This window comes from Saccostrea cucullata, unplaced genomic scaffold, assembly GCF_032062105.1.
Source record: "Saccostrea cucullata isolate Sc308-1 unplaced genomic scaffold, CSIRO_AGI_Scuc_v1 ctg4726, whole genome shotgun sequence".
Taxonomy (NCBI): domain Eukaryota; kingdom Metazoa; phylum Mollusca; class Bivalvia; order Ostreida; family Ostreidae; genus Saccostrea; species Saccostrea cuccullata.
Window position 1 is genome coordinate 15453 of NW_026930650.1, and position 22876 is coordinate 38328.

General features: G+C 34.3%; 1 protein-coding gene across 1 annotated transcript; it reads right to left on the reverse strand.

The window, feature by feature from the left end:
- Positions 1-15174: 15174 nt before the first annotated feature.
- LOC134229451 (RNA-binding protein 25-like) lies at positions 15175-16458 on the reverse strand (the record flags this gene model as incomplete). Its single annotated transcript, XM_062711201.1, has 3 exons — positions 16390-16458; positions 15799-15861; positions 15175-15318 (listed from the first exon to the last, which is right to left on the reverse strand). Coding segments are annotated over exons 1-3 (276 nt in total), but the record flags the coding sequence as incomplete, so codon positions are not given.
- Between the last annotated feature and the right edge of the window lie 6418 nt (positions 16459-22876).

The following is a 22876-nucleotide window of genomic DNA, read 5'->3' on the forward strand; positions in this document are numbered from 1 at the left end:
ACTTCTACAAGAAGGTATGGTCACCATGCTCATGTATGCACGTGCGTGCACGTGAAATGAGTAAAATCAAACATATTAGTTGAATCAGTGTATTTTTTTTTTATAATTTTGGATTAAATGCTTTAATATTCAGTGTATTAAAAATATAGATTGTGTAGACAAGATGACATGGTCATGACGCAAATGCATTCACATGTGCACGCGTGCAATGCTAAAAGTTAAATGATTTTTGTACACTTCTTTGTAAATTTTGTAAAAATCTCAGATGCATAGATTTTGTCTTACTTAATGAAGCTTACAGGGAATATGGCACCAAAAGGGAGTTGGGGAGCGTTTGGGGAACATCTGTAACGGTCCCCGTTACAATTAGCAGTAGTTCTTTTTTCTTCTTATTTCTTCTCCGGTACTTTTTTGTCCGGAAGTGTTCTCAGAAACTGTTCACCAAACTAAGTTAAAACCTATTTAGGGTTAGTAGGCATGTTGTGTAGATGTGCCGAACAAAGGTCATTTTGCGCGCATTCGCATGCACGTGCGGGCGCGTGCAATGAGTAAAATGACTGATATATTTAATATGGTTGTAACTTTTATATTTTTTGATAAAATGTTTTGAAACTCATTATATAAAGATATATAAGTTCTGTAGATAAGATGACATGGTCAAATTTGCATGAACTCACGCGCATGCACGTGAGCTTTGCTCTGATTGGCTGAAACAGAAATCTCAATACTGTAAAACGAGAAAATTTGGCGCATACGTATTTTAGCGCAATCGCAAGTGGGAATGCTTTGGCGCAAATAAATTTTAGCGCTTTCACTTGTCATAAAAAATATAATTGATAATTTGTTTTTTTTTATTCACATCCGTATTTGACTTTTTCGTTAAGCACGGAAACACAATAGCGCTTCCGTATATAAGTAAATATTCAACTTTACCGTGGTGTTGATATGACACGGACGTGACACAATGATAAAGTTTATTTTATTTACCACGGTATATCTTAAATAAAAGCAGTGGAGTATTTACGCATTTTATCAAATGAAAACAATGCAAACATCGAAAGAAAGTTACTTGGATAAACGGTAATCATAATCAGGTATTGTCTGCAAGCTCAATCGCCATGCTTGATTACACTGTTTACCTCGAGGCGATAGATGATTGACACGCCGAGAAGCCAAACTTTGAAGGTGCTAATGATTAAAATCAGGTAACGACTACCGGGGTATATAACAATACTTTAATTAAATTATAATTTGGCAGAACTTTCTCGATCGATCCTACCATGTACAGACCTAGACAAGTGTGTTTATAAAAATCCAACGACCCTTCGACTTTACGTAATCGCGCGTTCCGGTTTGCATGTACTTATGTAAAACCTTTGAACACCACACACACAAAATTGAGATCTGTTAGCGCACAATAAATTTTAGCGCTCAAAGGCTCTTGCGCCAAAGGCGCTAAAATTAGTATTGCGCCAAATATTCTCGTTTTACAGTATCTTTTTTGTTTTATGATGAAATGCTTTGAAATTTCTAACATAGACATGCATTAGGATGTACTACAATATGATATATAAAATTTTTCATGAAATCACGCGCATGCGCGTGCGCTGCAATCTGATTGGCTGAAACTTTAAATGAGTATAACTCCCTTGGTTTTCAACCAAACAGCATGGGATTTACAACATAGATAGACATAAAGGACTCCTACAGGATGGTATGGTCACCATTCACATGCATGCACGTGCATGCACGTGCGCTTTGCTCTGATTGGCTGAAACAAAAATCTCAATATCTTTTCTTTTTTTTTACAAAATGCTTTGAAATTTAAAACATAAGCATACTTTATGATCTCCTACAATATGATATATAATAATTGTCATGAAAATACGGGCATGCACGTGCGCTGCAATCTGATTGGCTTAAACTTTGAATGGCTATAACTCCCTTGTTTTTCAACCAAACAGGATGGGATTAAGAACATAGACAGACATAATGGACTCCTGCAAGAAGGTATGGTCATCATGCACGTGCGTGCACGTGCAAATGAATAAAATAGTGTAGACAAGATGATATCGTCATTACGCTCATGCAATCACATGCACACGCCTGCAAGGGAATATGGCACGAGAAGGGAGTTGGGGACGTTTGGGGAACATCTGTAACGGTTCCCGTTACAATTAGCACTAGTTACTACTTGAAATGTACATTGTATAATCTGCTACTGATATTTAATCACGGAACAATATTACAATGTTAGCACACTATACATGTACTAATCATTTATACGGGTTTTGAATAAATTATAAAACAAATTAAGTTCATTGCTTTAAAATCATTATTTCTTGAACTTTACTATAAAAACTGTAATATAAATTAGTAGACAGTGTGCAGCACAGAAGTCACTTATGAAGTTTACACGTGCCGGTGTTACTTATCGATGTTTAGTCCATTTCATTGAGTATAATTCTATCCTTACGATTCGGAAGATTCTCTTTAAAAGTTAAAATTGGTATAGCCATGGTTAATATCTGTGATGAAAAAAAATGTGTTTCGGAAAACTTGTGTTGAAAACGGATTTATTTGTGTGTGAAAAGAGCAAAGCTTGTGCATTTTAATAAATATTGGTTGAAGTAAAGTAACTACAGATCGCCAGTCCTTGCGCTATGAATCGTCAAATTACACATGGATCTAACGAATATTTAAGAATTGAAGACTGATTTATGTACGTGTAAAATGCCCCAGCGGTTTGTACTAGATTCAAACCTAAAACATTTTAAGATATTTTTGAAAGATTTAATTTACTTAGAGAAATAATATTTTCTTACTGTTGTAGAATGGTTTGTATATACCAATTATTTGCCTATGACTGCGGGGTCAATGGTTCACCGCGGTGTGTCGCTTTAGAATTTCTCGGCCGCATGAAATCGAAAGATAGATTAATGGTAATGGTAAACACCCTCTGGGCTCCAGGTGAATATGAGAATCGCGCAGTAAATACTTGCGTATTATTTGACTCTTAAAAGTTTTTTTTATAAGATCCGGGCGTATATTGTTTCCGTTCAAATTGTTTGTGTTCACATTTAAACGAAGAAAAGATATTTGTGCTTTTTTTCTATATACTCTTTCTCTTGGAAAGATCTTTATTAATAAAAGGAAAATGATACCATCGAATACTCTTAACGGGAAACAAAGAACACATTTAAAACCTAATTTAAAAAAGAGATACGATACAGCGTGGTAAAATATTTTTTACTTACGATAAATTTATTTCAATTATACGCATAAAGATCGAGTTCTTCAATATCAAAATGAGAACGGAGCCTTGTTTACGGTGAATACGGATCTAGCTTTCTTTCCTACCATACGTAAGACTCGAACAAAATAATATTTTCATGCATGGGACAGAGATAGTATAAGAAGGAACAATTTTATCAAGAATTAATTTAACCATTCTGTGGTGGTTTTTTTTGTGTATGGCTGTAGGTCGCTGGATCACACGCCGATTGATTCCCAGTGACCGATTTTGCCCCGCGCTATCGAGGGAAGCGCGTTAAACAAGGTGAATGTTAAAGCCGTGCACTTAATGGCTGTGAATAGTATTATGTGCTTTTTAGTTATGTTTTATTTTCTCACTGTATTGTTTGCTTTAATGTGATAAGAAGAAAAGATTACATTTTCTTCCCTTTTTAGTTGACTAATGATTTATACGATTTTTAAAAAATGAAATAAAAGGGAAAGTTGTCAGGGAACAAACATGATAATTTGTAAGAAAAAAAGCACAATCACTTCGAGAACTTTATTCTAAAGAATATTAGCATCCAATGTAGCCATGTTTATTATTTATAGTAAGCTTGCTTTGGTTACACGCATGAGAAGCTCTCGTTTACGTGCTGAGTGAAAAGAATTACCTTTGCATATATAGGTCATGCACCAGCTCATTTAAAACAAGATTCGAACACAATAATAATTTCATGAGATCAGTAAGATGTTAAAGCACAACTTTATAATCGATAGTCATTTCGAAATATTTACCGTTTTTGAGTTATAAAGCAAAAACTTTCAAGGTCCCTTGATCCCTAATTATAGGGGTCAGCCTCTTTTGAATAATATTATATGAAAGTCCTTGCAATTATGCACAACTTTTGTTCATTATGTCTTAACAAAATATTTTTGGTTTTCAAGATAAGAAGGAAAATATGTGTAAATTTTCGCTCTATATAGCGCCATTGTGAATACAGAAATCGAAAAACAAAAACCGATGTGCACAACTTCAATCCTTCTGTTACCTAAAATCAGTAAGAATTCTGCTCCAGCTTTTGTGGTCTCTGAGCCTTTATCCGGAAACGAAAGCCTATAAATTTTCGTTTAAAGGGGAATAACTCAAAAGCGGGAGTGAATTTTTGAAATGTTAGATACCACTCTGATAGAGTTTAATAATGTCTATAATGTCTGAAAATTTGAGCAAAATCCATTGATAAATGAGTGAGATATGAGGCCTCAAAGTTGGCGTCTAGGAAGTAGAAGAAAAAAAAATAATAACTAGGAGAATTATTGTTCACAGAACAATAAGAGGTCTTTCCACCTTTTTAAATTTTTTATAATTTTATATTTCACTCTCTAATATAATTTTAAGGGAAATGGCTTAAAAAAAGAAAATGAAAATTTAATTATTTTTTTTTTGAAATGACCTTAACCTTTGACCTTGATGAGATCTTCAAGGTCAAAGGTCAAGGGTCACAATGCAATTGACCCCATGCCTCTACGACTTTTAGTTTTATAGTTATAAGTTTAAATATTAAGTGCAAAGAAGTTAAAGGGCAATAACTCATATAAGGGGTCATTAAATCCTTTAGTACTTATACAATGAAGATGTGCCTAAAGACTCTTAAGACATTAGTGAAGGTTTCATGCCTCTACGGTCTACGGTTTTGAAGTAGTAGCGATAACAATGTTTTTTGCATAAGGGGCAATAACTTTTGATAGGGTCAATCTTGGGGAACAAGAGTAAAATCTTTGAAATAGATTTAAGAGTACATATCAATGATGCAAAGACTGATTGCATATGTTAAAAGACAAAATATATATAAAAAGAGCTTAATTTCTCATTTTTGGAATGACCTTGACCTCTGACCTTGACGAAATATTCAAGGTCAAAGGTCAAGGGTCACAATGCAATTAACCCCATGCTTCTACCATTTACAGTTTTCAAGATACAAGGTTTAATAGTAAGTATAAAGAAGTTAAAGGGCAATAACTCATATAAGGGGTCATCAGAATCTTTTGCACTTATATTATGAAGTTAGGTCTAAAGACCCTTAAGACATTAGTGAAGGTTTGGTGTCTCTAGGGTGTACAGTTTCGGAGGAGTAGCGATAACAAGGTTTTTCGCACAAGGGGCAATAACTTTTAAAAGGTTTAATCTTAGGGGACAAGAATGAAATCTTTGAAACAGTTTTAATAGTACATATTAATGATGCATAGACATTAAGTATACGTTGAAAGACAAAAGAGATAAAAAAAGAGCTAATTTTCTCATTTTTGGAATGACCTTGAACTTTGACCTTTACATAATTTTTAAGGTCAAAGGTCAATGAATCTTATGCAGTTGGTCCCATGTCTCTACGACTTCTTGTTTTGAAAATTTTTAATTATTTGTAAAATTCAAAAAGTTTCAGGGGCAATAACTCATTGAAGGGGTCACCGAATACTTTCGCAATGAATAGATTGAATAGTCCCCATAATTAGTCGAAGGCATTCATGAAGGTTTCATACCTCTGCGGTTTACGGTTTCTGAGGAGTAGCGATAACAAGTATTTCTTGCAAAAGGGGCAATAACTTCAAAAGCGGTCAAGGTTCATTTACGCAGGGTCAACTGCAAACATCTTTTACGGAGTACATTCCTATGAACTATAAATCTTTTCGATATATCTTCAAACAAAAAAACATGCGGCGGAAAAATAATAATAAAAAACTAGGAGACTTATTGTTCACAGAACAATAAGAGGTCTTTCCACCTTCTTTGAATTTCAAATTTGTTTTATATCTGACTCCTAAAAATTAAATTCCATTAAAAATAAAACCAAAACTCTCTGAAAGCATAGAAAAAATGAAAAAAAAAGAATGACCTTGACCTTTGACCTTGAGAAAATATTCAAGGTCAAAGGTCAAGGGTCATAATGTAATTAACCCCATGCTTCTACGCCTTATAGTTTTCAAGTTTTAAGGTTTAATAGTAAGTACAAAGAAGTAAAAGGGCAATAACTGATATAAGGGGTCATCAGATCCTTTTGCACTTATACAGTGAAGTTAGGCCTTAAGACCCTTAAGACATTTGTGAATGTTTGGTGTCTCTACGGTCTACGGTTTCGGAGGAGTAGCGATAAAAAGGTTTTTTGCACAAGGGGCAATAACTTTTAAAAGGGTCAATGTTAGGGGACAAGATTGAAATATTTGAAACAGTTTTAAGAGTACATATAAATGATCCTTAGACATTAAGTATACATTGCAAGACAAAAGAGATATAAGAAGTGTTAAATTTCTCATTTTTGGAATGACCTTGACCTTTGACCTTAAATGAATTTAAAGGTCGAAGGTCAATGAATCTTATGCAGTTAGTCCCATGTCTCTATGACTTCTCGTTTTGAAAATTTTTAATTATTTGTAAAATTTCAAAAGTTCCAAGGGAAATAACTCATTGAAGGGGTCATCGAATGCTTTTGCAATGAATAGATTGAAAAGTCCCCTTAATTAGTTGAAGACATTGGTGAAGGTTTCATACCTCTATGGTTTACGGTTTCAGAGGAGTAGCGATAACAAGCATTTCTTGCGAAAGGGGTAATAACTCCGAAAGGGGTCCAGGTTCATTTACGCAGGGTCAACTGCAAAAATCTTTTACGGAGTACATTTTTATGAAATAATAATCTTTTCGATAAATCTTAAAACAAAAAATCACACGGCGGAAAAATAATAAAAAAGAAGAAACAGAAGGAAATCAATAGGTCTTTCAACAGAAAGGTGGAAAGACCTAAAAAGAACCTAAAAAATAACTAGGAGACTTATTGTTCACAGAACAATAAGAGGTCTTTCCACCTTTTGAATTTCAATTTTATTTAATATTTATCTATTTAAAATTAAATTTTATAAAAAAGAAACCAGGAATGGCTTAAAAGAAGAAAAAAAAATGAAAATGATTTCTTTTTTTTTTTGGGTGACCTTGACCTTTGACCTTCAAATCATATTCAAGGTCAAAGGTCAAGGGTCACATAGCAATTAATGTCATGTTTCTATGACTTACAGTTTTAAAGTTACAAGGTTTAATAGTAAGCACAAAAGCATTTAAGGGCAATAACTCATTCAAGGAGTCACCAGATCCTTTTGAACTTGAACATAAAAGTTTTGTCTAAAGTCTCATAAGGTATTAGAGAAGGTTTCGTGTTTTTGCGGTTTACGGTTTTGGAGCAATAGCAATTAAAATGTTTTTCATACAAGGGGCAATAATTTTTAATAGGGTCAATCTTAAGGGACGAGAATGAAATCTAAGAAACAGTTTTTAAAGTACATATTAATGATGCATAGACATTAACATATGTTGAAAGACAAAAGAGCTATAAAAAGAGCTAAATTTCTAGGTTTGGAATGACCTTGACCTTTGACCTTTACATGAATTTTAAGCTCAAAGGACAATGAATCTTATGCAGTTGGGCTTATGTCTCTATACCTTCTCGTTTTGAAAATTTTTAATTATTTGTAAAATTCAAAGACTTTCAGGGGCAATTACTCATTGAAGAAGTCACCGAAGACTTTCGCAATGAATAGATTCCATAATCCTCTCAATTAGTCGAAGACTTTCGTGAAGGTTTCATATTTGTACGGTTTATGGTTTTGCAGTAGTAGCGATAACAAGGTTTTCCGCACAAAGGGCGATAACTTTTAATAGGGTCAATCTTACGCAATACTAATTAAATCTTTAAAGTAGCTTTAAAAGTACATATTAATGATGCTTAGACAGTTTGTATATGTTAAAAGATAAAAAAGATATAAAAAGAGCTTAATTTCTCAATTTTGGAATGACCTTGACCTTTGACCTTTACATGAATTTTAAGCTCAAAACTCAATGAATCTTATGCAGTTATTCCCATGTCTCTATCACTTCTTGTTTTGAAAATTTTTAATTATTTCTAAATTCAAAAAGTTTCAGGGGCAATAACTCATTGAAGGGGTCACCGAATACTTTCACAATGAATAGATTCCAGAGTCTTCTCAATTTGTCGAAGACCTTAGTGAAGGTTTCATACCTCTACGGTTTACGGTTTTGGAGGAGTAGCGATAACAAGCATTTCTTGCGAAAGGGGCAATAACTTCGAAAGCGGTCATAGTTCATATGAGTTGGGTCAAATTTGTTCCTAAATTTAAATGACCTTTACGATGAACAAAAAGTCTTTTCAATAAATATGAACAAAAAATCAGCGGAGGAAAAATAATAAGAACTAGGAGACTTATTGTTCACAGAACAATAAGAGGTCTTTCCACCTTTTTAATTTCAATTTCATTTAATATTTATCTATTTAAAATTAAATTTCATAAAAAAAGAAACCAGGAATGGCTTAAAAGAAGAAAAAAAATGATAATAATCTTTTTTTTAGGTGACCTTGACTTTTGACCTTCAAGTCATATTCAAGGTCAAAGGTCAAGGGTCACATTGTAATTAACCCCATGTTTCTATGACTTATAGTTTTAAAGTTATAAGGTTAAATAGTAAGCACAAAAGCATTTAAGGGCAGTAACTCAATCAAGGAGTCACCAGATCCTTTTGCACTTGAACATAAAAGTTTTGCCTAAAGTCATATAAGACATTAAAGAGGGTTTCATATCTTTGCGGTTTACGGTTTTGGAGCAATAGCAATAAAAATGTTTTTCGTACAAGGGGCAATAATTTTTTATAGGGTCAATCTTAAGGGACGAGAATGAAATTTAAGACACAGTTTTAAAAGTACATATTAATGATGCATAGACGTTAAGCATACGTTGAAAGAAAAAAGAGATATAAAAAGAGCTAAATTTCTCAGTTTTGAAATGACCTTGACCTTTGACCTTTACATGAATTTTAAGCTCAAAGGTCAAAGAATCTTATGCAGTTGGGCTTATGTCTCTATACCTTCTCGTTTTGAAAATTTTTTAATATTTCTAAAATTCAGAGACTTTCAAGGGCAATAACTCATTGAAGGAGTCACCAAATACTTTCACAAGGAATAGATTCCAGAACCCTCTCAATTAGTCAAAGACTTTAGTGAAGGTTTCATATTTCTACGGTTTACGGTTTCGAAGTAGTAGCGATAACAAGGTTTACCGCACAAAGGGCGATAACTTTTAATAGGGTCAATCTTACGGAATACAAATTGAATCTTTAAGATAGTTTTAAGAGTACATATTAATGATGCTAAGACAGTTTGTATATGTTAAGAGACAAAAAAGATATAAAAAGAGCTTAATTTCTCAATTTCGAAATGACCTTGACCTTTGACCTTTACATGAATGTTAAGCTCAAGGCTCAATGAATCTTATGCAGTTGGTCCCATGTCTCTATCACTTCTCGTTTTGAAAATTTTTAATTATTTGTACAATTCAAAAAGTTTCAGGGGCAATAACTCATTGAAGGAGTCACCGGATACTTTCGCAATGAATAGATTCCAGAGTCCTCTCAATGAGTCGAAGACTTTAGTGAAAGTTTCATATTTCTACAGTTTACGGTTTCGAAGGAGTAGCGATAACAAGCATTTCTTGCGAAAGGGGCAATAACTTTTAATAGGGTCAATCTTACGGAATATGAATTGAATCTTTAAAATAGTTTTAAGAGTACATATTAATGATGCTAAGACAGTTTGTATATGTTCAGAGACAAAAAAGATATAAAAAGAGCTTAATTTCTCAATTTTGGAATGACCTTGACCTTTGACCTTAACATGAATTTTAAGCTCAAAGCTCAATGAATCTTATGCAGTTGGTCCCATGTCTCTATCACTTCTCGTTTTAAAAAATTTTAATTATTTGTAATATTCAAAACGTTTCAGGGGCAATAACTCATTGAAGGGGTCACCGAATGCTTTCGCAATGAATAGATTGAAGAGTCTCCATAATTAGGCAAAGCCATTGGTGAAGGTTTCATACCTTTACGGTTTACGGTTTTAGAGGAGTAGCGATAACAAGGGTTTTTAGCACAAGGGGCAACAACTTTTAAAAGGCTCAATCTTAGGGGCCAAGATTTATATCTTCTAAAGAGTTTCAAAAGTACATATTAAAGACATAAGATAGATCGCATATGTTTAAGGACATAAGAGCTATTAAGAGAAATTTATTTCTCATAATTGGAATGACCTTGACCTTTGACCTTGAAATGAATTTGAAGGGAAAAGGTCATTGAATGTTATGCAGTTGGTTTCATGTCTCTAAGACTTTTCGTTTTGAAAATTTTTAATTTTTAGTAAAATTTATAAACTTTCAGGGGCAGTTACTCATTGAAGGGGTCAAAGAAAACTTTCGCAATGAATAGATTGAAAAGTCTCCTTAATTAGTTGAAGACAATGGTGAAGGTTTTATATCTCTACGGTTTACGGTTTCGGAGGAGTAGCGATAACAAGCTTTTCGGTGAAAGGGGCAATAACTGCATAAGGGATCTAAGTTAAAACATGGGGGGTCATTTTTCGGAATAACTTTGAATATCCAGTATCATGAACTATAAAGTTTTTCGATAAGTCTTACGGTGTCAAAACATAAGGTAAGAAATAAAATAAAAAAAACAGAAGAATATCAATAGGTCTTTCCACAGAAAGGTGGAAAGACCTAATAAAAAAAAAACAGAAGAAAATCAATAGGTCTTTCCACAGAAAGGTGGAAAGACCTAACTAGGAGACTTATTGTTCACAGAACAATAAGAGGTCTTTCCACCTTCTTTGAATTTCAATTTCATTTAATATTTATCTCTTTAAAATAATATTTCATCAAAAAGAAACCAGGAATGGCTTAAAAGAAGAAAAAAAAAATGAAAAATTTAAAAATTTGAAGGTGACCTTGACCTTTGACCTTCAAGTTATATTCAAGGTCAAATGTCAAGGGTCACAATGTAATAAATCTCATGCCTCTATGACTTATAGTTTTAAAGTTATAAGGTATAATGGTAAGCACAAAAGCATTTAAGGGCAGTAACCCATTCAAGGAGTCACCAGATCCTTTCGCACTTTAACATAAAAGTTGTGCCTAAAGTTCCTTCAGACATTAGTGAAGGTTTTATGTCTCTGCTGTTTACAGTTTCAGAGCAATAGCAATAACAAGGTTTTTCGCACAAAGGGCTATAACTTTTAATAGGGTAAATCTTAAGGGACAAGAATGAAATCTTTGAAATAATTTTAAGAGTACATACTAATGATGCAAAGACAGATTGTATATGTTAAAAGACCAAAAAAGATATAAAAAATGCTAAATTTTTCATTTTTGGAATGACCTTGACCTTTGACCTTTGCATAAATTTTAAGATCAAAGGTCAATGAATCTTATGCAGTTGGTCTCATGTCTCTGCAACTTTTCATTTTGAAAATTTTTAAGTATTTGTGAAATTCAAAAAGTTTCAGGGGCAATAACTCATTGAAGGGGTCTCTGAATACTTTCGCAATGAATAGATTGAAAAGTCTTCTTAATTAGTCAAAGACATTGGTGAAGGTTTTATATCTCTACGGTTTACGGTTTCAAAGGAGTAGCGATAACAAGGTTTTTCGTGCAAGTGGCAAGAACTCCGAACAGGGTCATAGTTCATGGTAAAGGCATCAAATCTTTCCATACGTTTTAATGACCTTTACGATGAACAAAAAATCTTTTCGATAAACCTCGAAACAAAAAATCAGCGGAAGAAAAGTAAGAATAATAGGGAAGAAGAATAATAATAAACAGAAGAATATCAATAGGTCTTTCCACAGAAAGGTGGAAAGACCTAATAATCTTTACCAACAGAATCAGTAGAAGGTCTTCCGTTGGAAACGGAAGACCCTAATTCATCCTTATATTTGTTTTTATATTTGGGATTCTTCAGGAGAGCTTGTAATGTGGTTTTGGTATTGAAATCATTGTCAGCAACTGCATGTATTAATTCAGGTCTTCCGCTCAGGCGGAAGACCTTCTACCGATTCTGATGGTTAAGATTATTCCTATTATTCTTTTTTTTTTCCTAGACGCCAACTTTGAGACCTCGTAACTCGCTCATTTCTTAACGGATTTCGCTCAAATTTTCAGAGTTTTTGAACGTTAAAAAATTCAATTGAAATGTTTTCATACATTTCAAAAATTCCCTTCCGCTTTTGAGTTATTTCCCTTTAAATGAAAATTTGGTGCTGTTTGTTTCCAGACAAAGGCTCAGAAACGACAAATGCTGGAGCAGAATGTCTACTGCATTTAAATACTAGAAGAATTGAAGTTGTGCACATCGGTTTTTCTTTTTCGATTTCTGCGCTCAAAACGGTGCTAGATAGGGGTCAAAAATAAGAATGCCTAAAAGCGCAAAAATTTACATCTATTTCCTTATGTATCTTTTAAACTAAAAATAATTTGTTAAGACATGTTACACAAATATTGTGCATAATTTTAAGATCTATCATTTGACATCATTAAAAAAGGACTGGCCCCTCAAATTAGGGGCCAAGGGCGCTCGAAAGTTTTTGCTTTATAACTTAAAAACGGTAAATATTTCGATATGATTATCGATTTGAAATGGGTTCTTTGGCATCTTATTGATCTCAGGAAAACGTTATTTTGTTCTAGTCATGTTTTATTAGATGAGCAGAAAACTTTATAGTCCGTGTACAGGTAAGTGATTTTATATGGCAAGTGAAGAAGAATTCTATATGCGTACGCGTATAACACGTATAACTGAAATTAACTGGATAAGAATAATATACCTAGCTAAATTGAATGTTAAACTTTGTTGAAATAAGATTTTTAACGTATTCTCTAGCTGGATGTCATACAGATTATTCAGAGACAACTTTCTCCCTGTGTTTAGTGTAAAGAACAAGACGGGAGAGAGGAAAAATATTTTTAAGTATTAATATTCAATGTAGCATTATTTATCTTTAAAAAAAATTCAAGCTTAAGATAATTCACTGTCATTTAATTCATGCATCGTGAATTTTCCTCGGACCCTGAAAGTTTCGTGTGTACAGTGTGCGTGTTTTGTGTGTACAGTTATCACATGGTTATGAAACCCGTTTATCGATCGCGCATTGAACTGTATACATTCGTGAGGTCAACATTACCGCTCTTTGATTTTTACTAGAGTCCTAGATTTAAGATCAAGAAAACATGTCATTTGCGCTAATCGTAAGGATATTTCTATACACAAATTTTAGGTTTTCTTGAACATGATTTAAAAGTGTTGAGTGTCGGATTCTATTCTTTGACGAATGAATAAAAGGTGCTGCGTTTACGCGCGCTTTTCTCATCTGTTGAGGTATCTATGGACGAGTTCATCGGTTACACTGAAGGGGACACAGGATGACCTATCGATAACTCTGCCAATTTTGATAGTGATTTTAATTGCACATGTACCATAAACATGATAAATTAATGTTCAATTCTACCCTTGTGAAGTCCATTATAGTCTCATTATTTAAAAAAAATTGGGGATATCAATACTGCAACTTGTTTTTGATTTGTGCGGATGATTCTATTATTGGAAAGGTACACACGTAGTGCGACGATTTTTTAGGCCCCGTCTCCCCCTCCACTTTGAAGTAATTGCAATCGTTACATGTATACGGGCCTATATAAAGTTATTCTAATTGCTTTATATCAGAAAAAATTGCGATGTTGTTTAAATTAGCAAATACCTATAACATTGCACAGTAAATTGTAAATGGAAGTGACGTTTCCAATTCTCATGAATTCTCGTAAATGAAGCAACTTTGAGATTTGCATGAATTGATACATAACTTATAATTGCATTGTACCGAATGTATTCCTTTATTTCCTCGAATAAAAAGAATATCACTATGACACGATTTTAAGGGTACATGATGGTAACTAAATACATGCTGTTTTACACGGAAGAGCCCCCAAAATATATACATTCCGAGCTTTCAGAATGCGAGAGAAAAAAATGAATAATTAGACATTTTTTTTAACAAATTCAAAATTGTTTCTGAGAAAGCCATGTAGTTGCATACAAATATTCCAAGCCATTCTTTCGTGTTTATTGGACTAAAAGAGATAATTAAATTTCCTCTCATCGAGATACGTAATCCCCCTTCCCTCAAATGATACGTTTTCCTTCAGAGTCGAGAATGTCAGTTGTTTAGTTTGTTCAGGTACGTACAGGTCAGGACTGGTGTTGAAATCCATGATTAATCCATAACCTATTATAATGTTAACCAACAATCATACGCGACTTTTTTTTTATTCACAGGTCGTCAAATAAATGAAAAAAAGATAAGTATGCGTCACTAAACTTTCCTATATATAAACGTTTTAATTTCTAAAATTTGTGCCGATTAAAGTGTTCATTCGAGCATCGAAGTGTATACATGTATTAGTTTCTTTGGGTAAAGGGGGGGGGGGTACAGTTTTTACTGCGTTTGATTTCCGGAATTTTGCAATGCTTTTCCGACACTTAATAATTTCATTTCTAACATTCATTTTTTTCATTCTGGATTTTTACACTATATTTCAAGCAATTTAAAGTTAAATTAACACAAGTGAACTTGTGATGAAAATTTATAAAACGAAAGTCAAGCAATAAAAAGTTAAAGTTTGTTTTTTGAAAAATAAATCAAATCAAGTCACAGAAAACAAAGACAGGTTGTAAAGCTCACACACCGACACACACACAAACGTTTTGGTAACTCGGAATAGTCCAGAGTAAAACTATATTTTCTTGATGACGGAATGTCCTGTACATCTAATGTTCACGTCCGGGATAGTCCACGGCGGATCTAAAAACTCTCTCACACAACATACGGGATTCACTCAAATTTCAATTAACACATTTACGCAATTTATATCTCTCTCTCTCTCTCTCTCTCTCTCTCTCTCTCTCTCTCTCTCTCTCTCTCTCTCTCTCTCTCTCTCTCTCGTCTTCTTCTTCTCTCTCTCTCGCTCCCTGCCGTCTCTCTCTCTCTCTCCTTCTCTCTCTCTCTCTCTCTCTCTCTCTCTCTCTCTCTCTCTCTCTCTCTCTCTCTCTCTCTCTCTCTCTCTCTCTCTCTCTCTCTCTCTCTCTCTCTCTCCCCCCCCCCCCCCCTCTCTCTCCCTCCTCCTCCTCCTCCCCCCCCCCCCCCCCCCCTCCTCCCTCCCTCCCTCCCTCCTCTCTCTCTCTCCTCCCTCCCTCCCTCCCTCCCTCCCTCCTCCTCCCCCCCCCCGCCTCCTCCCTCCTCTCTCTCTCTCTCTCTCCCTCTCTCTCTCCCTCCTCCCTCCTCCCTCTCTCTCTCTCTCTCCGCCTCCTCCTCCTCCTCCCTCCTCCCTCTCTCTCCCTCCTCCCTCCCTCCCTCCTCCCTCCTCCTCTCTCCCTCCTCCCTCCCCCGCCCCCCTCCCTCCCTCTCCTCCCTCCCTCCTCCTCCCCCGCCCTCCTCCTCCCTCTCTCCCTCCCTCCTCCTCCCTCCTCCCTCCCTCCTCCCTCCCTCCCTCCCTCCCTCCCTCCATCCCTCTCTCTCTCTCTCTCTCCCTCTCTCTCTCTCTCCTCTCTCTCCTCCTCCTCTCTCTCTCCCTCCTCTCTTTGCCCCTCTCTCTCTCTCTCTCTCTCCTCCCCCCCCCCCCCCCCCCCCTCTCTCTCTCTCTCTCTCTCTCTCTCTCTCTCTCTCTCTCTCTCTCTCTCTCTCTCTCTCTCTCTCTCTCCCTCCCTCACCCCTCCCTCTCCTCCTCCTCCTCCTCCTCCTCCCTCCTCCCTCCTCCCTCCCTCCTCCCCCCTCTCTCTCTCTCTCTCTCTCCTCTCTCTCTCTCTCCTCCCTCCCTGTAGAGCCCCCTCCTCCCTCCTCCCTCTCTCTCTCTCTCTCTCTCCTCCTCCTCCTCCCTCCCTCCCTCCTCCTCTCTCTCTCAGATTGACAAACTACTATACTTAGTTTAAACAATATAAATCACTGACTTTAAAAAAAATACAATACAAGTAAGACGCTCTTTGATGTAGAGGATTGACACTAATTCCTTAGATAAATACTTAGTGACAAATTCCTTTTTACTATTTAAACACAAATTGATAGGTTAATAATTTAAGCATATGTCAAAAATAAGCATTAAAAATAATTCTTTTCATGAAATTAAATTTTGTTTAAACAATATAAATCACTAGCAGCGCAAAGACAGACTTTAAAAAAAATCAGAGGTGGAATCAGGCGAATTAAATCCTTTCATGGCACCACCAACCCCGTAACGAGACATCTCATCGAAATGACCGGTCTCCGCGTCTTGAACCTCCAAGAACATGTATTGCATGTTCTTGAATAATTTGTATTAATAAGTCTTTAAGGAAATCTCATGTAGGAAACCTGATTTATATTCTAATATATTCTATTGTGCAATTTTTTTTTAATTATTCGTACTTCTCAATCTATCATGTTCAAATTACATATATTTATTTTTTAGGGAACATTAAACCTTATTCGTCAGCCAGTCTGTCCATCTGTCACGAGAACTTTAAACTTGATAATAACTATTGAATGAGTTGAAATAGGACTTTGATATTTCACATGAGCATTATTTATGACATCTGATTTTCAAATATACTGTGATTTTTGACCCTGTGACCTTGATCTTGGAGCTTGACCTACTTAAAAAAAATAACATTACTTTAAATTGACCATAACTTTTGAAAGCTTCCATTTTATAAAAATGTATTAACTGTGACAACACCTTTTAAAATTCACTAATTTTTTACCCTTTGACCTTGAAGTTTGACCTGCTTTTCAAAAACATTAACAATACTCATACCTTTTGACTGAGAAGAGATAGAGCTTTTATTTTATCCCTGTGAATTACCTATGACAACTCTTTTCTAAATACACTGACTTTTGACAACTTGACCTTGAGGCTTGATCATAACTTTTTTAATGAGGAGAGATAGGGCTTTCATATTACACAAACATCACAATGTCATGTACGTAACCTGTAAGAAAAAATCATATAAAATACTAGTATATCATGAACTTTGACCTTGAAATTTATCCGGCTTTTCCAAAATTTAAACACTATTTAAAATTGACCATAACTTTTTACACATGTATATTAGCTGTGACAAGGCCTATCTAAAAAAAGGTATGGCTTAAATCATGGAGAGTGTGTTATGGCCTTGAATCAAGGTCATTTAGGATAAGATCTTTTGACTGGATGCATTGTTTGAAAAAAACATGTGTGAATTTGTCAATACAGTAGCACACAAATGGGGTATGCTCATCACCATCTTGTGTCATGGTGTGACCCAAGGTCATTTTGACAAGGTCAAGGTCGCAAAAATTCCTTTACTATCACTTTTTTAATAGTAAAACATAATAAGATGATATCTACCCTTAAAAGATTGCTTTATCATTGGAACGTGGCATGACATTGACTCAAGGTCATTTCTCTCTGTCCGTAGCTCCGACGGAAGACCTACTCATTGCTTTGCAACGAGCTCGGCTCTAGTTATTTTTATATCCATTAAAATCAGTTTAACTACCATTGAAATCAATATTTTAATCACTTTTTAAATCTAAATGTTAATCACTATTGAAATATTTATTTTAGAAGTAAACATCAGTTCAACAGTGGTTGCAACTATGTCAATTGGTATTAAAATGCACTCTCAACCACTATTGAAATAATTCTTTCAATAATGGTCCTATTTCAATAGTGAATGCATACTTTGTCTGTAATTGAAATGCACTCTCAACCACTATTGAAAGAATAATTTTAATAGTGGTGGTATTTCAATAGTGGCTGCATACTTTGTTAGTTAATAAAATGTACTCTCAACCACTATTGAAATAATTATATCAATAGTGGTCGTATTTCAATAGTGATAGAAACCTATGGTCATTATTGAAATACACTCTCACCTACTATTGAAATAATTATTCTGATAGTGGTTGTATTTCAATAGTGGTAATTACCTATGTTTGGTATTGAAATGCACTCTCAACCACTATTGATATAATTATTTCAAAAGTGGTCGTTATTTCAATAGTGTTTGCAACAAAACTGGATTACAAAAAATATATTAATGAAATATATGCAAAGGTTGTCCCAGAAAAGCGCAATCATTTGCAATTTTTTTTGATTTACTGATATTATAAAGTTAAAGATTGGTATGCATTAGAATCAACGTTTAAAAAATCCCAGAAATTTCGGTAAATGATCTCTATAAATGAGATTTTTCTCTTTGGTAAACAAACCATTCTAAATATAGTTGCCGGTGCATGTAACACTGACGACGTCAAAATGTAGCTTGCGAAACTTTTGACTTTCTTTTAAAAATCGTTCTACTTGTAATATCTATACGAATCATAAATAAGATTTTGTATTTGATTTCCTTTTTGTTACGGAGCTATCCATTTCATACGAACCAAAGTTATTAATATTTTTTTTTATTTGGCAATATCCCAACCCAGACATCCAGCTCTTTCGGTTTGGCATCATATTTGTTTGTCATCAAAACATTTCATTAATCGGATAATTAGTCCAATCATCTTTTAACTCCTTTGACCATTTATAAACCTACTATCGGTACATGTTTTTGTTCGCTATCTCGATATCCTTCATGTTTTGGTCAAAAATTGCCGTGCCCCTATAAGCTACAACTGATATTTTTTACTCTTTAAATGCAATTTATTGATGCATTTTGCTTTGCAACCTTATTTTATTAAGCCAAAATGCCAAAAATATATACCAACATTTTGTCAAACATGAATATTTTTGGTCGTTTAGTTAATGAAATATTCATAAAGATGGTGAATTTCTGGGACAAACCTCGTAGATAACGAACAACAAACAAGCTCAAAATTCATTCATATAAAACAAACCAGGAGTAGTTCAAAACTTTAGACAATTTATCAAAAATATATGACAATAATTTATGTTTTTTGAAAACTTACGATAATAATAGTTTTCACACAAAAATTTCAGAAAGTTGAGGGAGCAAAATCGGTCGAAATTTTTGGAGAACCCTTACCAATTCTTATATATTCTGAATCCAATTTTATTGTAAAAATAGAACATCAAAAAGAAAATTACACACTAAATCAAACTTTTAAGAGCATTGTACAATAAAATTTTATATCCCCCCGTATCATTGCCAAAAAAAAATTAAATGAAATACATTACAAAATACTAACGATGTAAGTTTCACTTAAGATTTTTTTGGGCCTACTATAACGTCCGACTTGTGATTGTGGGGTCAGATTTAAAGCTTTCCTGTTCCGAAGTCGATTGCATTATAATTTGTTGCCAAACATTTTTGTTTTGCTGACAAATCTTGAGAACAATCTGTTATTCTTAATTTCATTATTTTTTAGAGAATCATGAAGCATTTTGAGATCGTTACTAGGAACGAAAATTGCAGTAAAATCTTAAGATTTAAAAGATAAATAAAGATGCATACGTGAAAGCACTGAAGCTTTTTCGTAATGAAGTCTATGGAGATAACATACAAATCCATTAAACATTACAAAATAGGAACTGAGCAAACATGGATCTCAAATTAGTGGGATCAGGTGATTAAGCATTCCCTGTCGACACGTCACACCGTCGTGTGTTCCTTGTCATGTTCGGGGAAAATAGAAAAATCCGTCGGTAGCTCGGGGTGTCAGTTTATGTATATACTGATATACATATTAGCAGTCAGTATGAAAACTGTCATTAAGCATTTGACATACTGAGAAATTGTACTTACTAACAAGGAAGACCATAGAACTAACGAAATGATGACTCTAAACTAGACTGCTGATAATCTTGATTCATCATTTTTTTATCAATAACTGGCCTCATTTTAGAAATTGTTCAAACGTATAGAAAAAATAATATATACTGTTCCGTATCGAATCTAATGAAAGATGTTAACTCCGTAAGCAGGTAAAGAGAGAATCTTGCTGCATAAGTAAGAGAAGTTAACGATTGAACAGTTAAATCAGTTTTTTTCATAACTGAGTTGGAAGGTAACTATTAACGTTTTTTTTCTTAAAATATGAAACAGGTGTGTCGGAATTTAATATTTTGTATTCCAAGCTCACCAAGGTATACCTAGTCGTCATGAGAATGTACATACATAACTATTGTTAAATGAAAATGCGTCGTCGATTTATCTTTGGAAGGCCACTTAAAGGGTATTCTCTTTCTCCCGTTTAGGTTTTTGTATAAAATCTGCTTCATATGAATATAAAATAGGTGTGCTAATACAGGGCACAATCGATACTCATGGGATTTTCAATAGATTGTTTAAAGATCTCGTTTTCCGAAAAAATTGTATAGAAATTGTCATTCAGAAACCTGATCATCTTTTTAGTATCAACTTAAGAGTACTTGTGTGAATACTCATATTGTTTTTGAGGATTAAAAGAAACTTGGTAAAACATTTTTGAAACCCACATTGTATCTTTGTTTGCAGGAATTTTGATGAAGTTCCGAATCCAAATGGACATAGAAATTCATTTTGTTTGCAGGAATTTTGATGAAGTTCCGAATCTAAATAGACATAGAAATTCATTTTGGTTTTTGGGGATGTTAAGAAAACTCAAAGCTGGCATTTAATTTTGCAGAATTCCGTTAGAGATTTTAAAATTAAAATATAACGCTTAAAAGATATTTTGTGAAAAGAGCTGGACCTTTATAGCATATTGTTGTAAAATCATAAAAATATCTTAAAAAAACTAGCAGCAATTATCATGAAAGATATTACAAGGGGCGTTTGAAAAGTTCTGAGAACTGTTTGCTTGAATATTGCCTTTTACAAAAGTTGATAAATTTGGTTCTATTGAAAAGAGCAGGGGAATTTGTACGTAGTTCTATGTCACTTTTTTTTATGACGTAATGGCTCCAAAAATGACTTCAAAATCTTAAATGTTCAGCATACGGAAAAGTTGCGATTTTCGTTTACATAAGAAGATCGAAAAATGCTGTTAAAGGCTTCTTTGAAAAGTTGTTTTAAAGGAAAGTCCATTGCTGGACGAAAATAGTGCTTCGAATCCCATGATTTACTGATAATATTTGATAACTAGAGCCGAGCTCGTTGCAAAGCAACGAATAGGTCTTCCGTTGGAGCTACGGATAAGAAGACGTAACCTTGAGTCTAGGTCAAGCCACATTCTAAAGTTCTACAAGTGAAAATTTAAACATTTTAAGAGAAGCAACTTGCAATGCTTAACCAGGAAAAAGACTGTAAAGGAATATATGTGACCTTGAACTTTCCAAGTGACCTTGAACTCTCCAAATGACCTTGATCTAAGCAATGACTAGCTCTCGTTATAAAAATATTATCCATGTGTTACCGTCTGGAAAATTTCAAACATTTTATTTAGATATTCTTTCTGTCCATGCATCCAACCAAAAACATCTTATACTTGGGGACTTTGAACTCGAGTCAAGGTCACGTCCCACCCTGCATTATATCAGCAATGTTTCACTAGTAGAAAAATGGTAGCGAATTTACAGTTTCTGTCACTAATCTTGACTCGTCCAAATGACTGGATATGTTCAGCCATGAGTTTTTTTCTGACTATAATCGAGGCAAAATGATTCATTGGGTTCAACAAAATGTCGAGACTATAGCTCTACTTGTTTGAACTTATAACAAAGGAAGAGAAAACTAGCCATTGCCATCAGACCAAAACTGTAGAAGGAGTAGCGTTTTAAAGGAATTTCACATAAATTTCTATTTTTTGTAATCATGACAACACCGTTCATCGAAATCAAAAACGATGCACTTAATTATGTATCACATTGAAGTCTACTTGTGTGTCCAGTTATATTGAAATCAAACTAAAACTGTAGGAGGAGTAGCATTTTTAAGGAATTATATACAGAAATTTCTATTTTTAGTAACCATGGCAACACCGTTCATCGAAATCAAAAACGGATGCACGATATTTTGTATCTTAGTGAAGGCTACTTATGTGTCAAGCAATATTGAATTCAGACAAAAACTGTTGAAGACGTCGCATTTTAAAGCATTCAAAAACCGATGCACTATACTATGTATCTTAGAGATGTGTACTTGTGTGCCAAGTTAAATTGAAATCTGACCAAAACGGTAGGAAGAGTAGTATTTTGAAAAATTGTTTATAGACAGACAGACTGCTAGACAGACGAACGGACGGCAAACACTTTACTATCGAATCCCACAGACAGGTGGGACAGATATTTATATATCGAAAATAACCAAATTAAATAAAGACATCATTTTTAAAGCATTAAATTGTAGCAAAAAAAGAAAATATCAATGGATGCAACACTTTTCAGACGAGGGAAGAGATATGAACCTCTCATAAATACGGTACACATGTATCAGATCATTGCACGTCGGCAATCTAAAATGACACATATTATTTTTTTTCTTTGTATAACTTACCCCCCCCCCCCTAATTTCTTAAAAAATGTTTGTACAATCAAGAAAATCGGTTACTTTTCATAAAGACTACGACGTTTCTTTCATTTTCAAGAACCGTATAATAGCGAGTGCAGCGAGCTCAATAGAATAACGTGTAAGAAAAGAAGTTCGGAATTGTACACACGTCAAGCAAATTTTGTTGTGCAACATTCCCAGAGCTCCTTTACTACCCAATGTCCTTTGCGCGAATAAATAAACAAAAAATAACACAAGTAACAGCTTTTTAAAAAGCTTGGCTGACTATGTCATCAATATCTATAGAATCTATGAGCATGATAA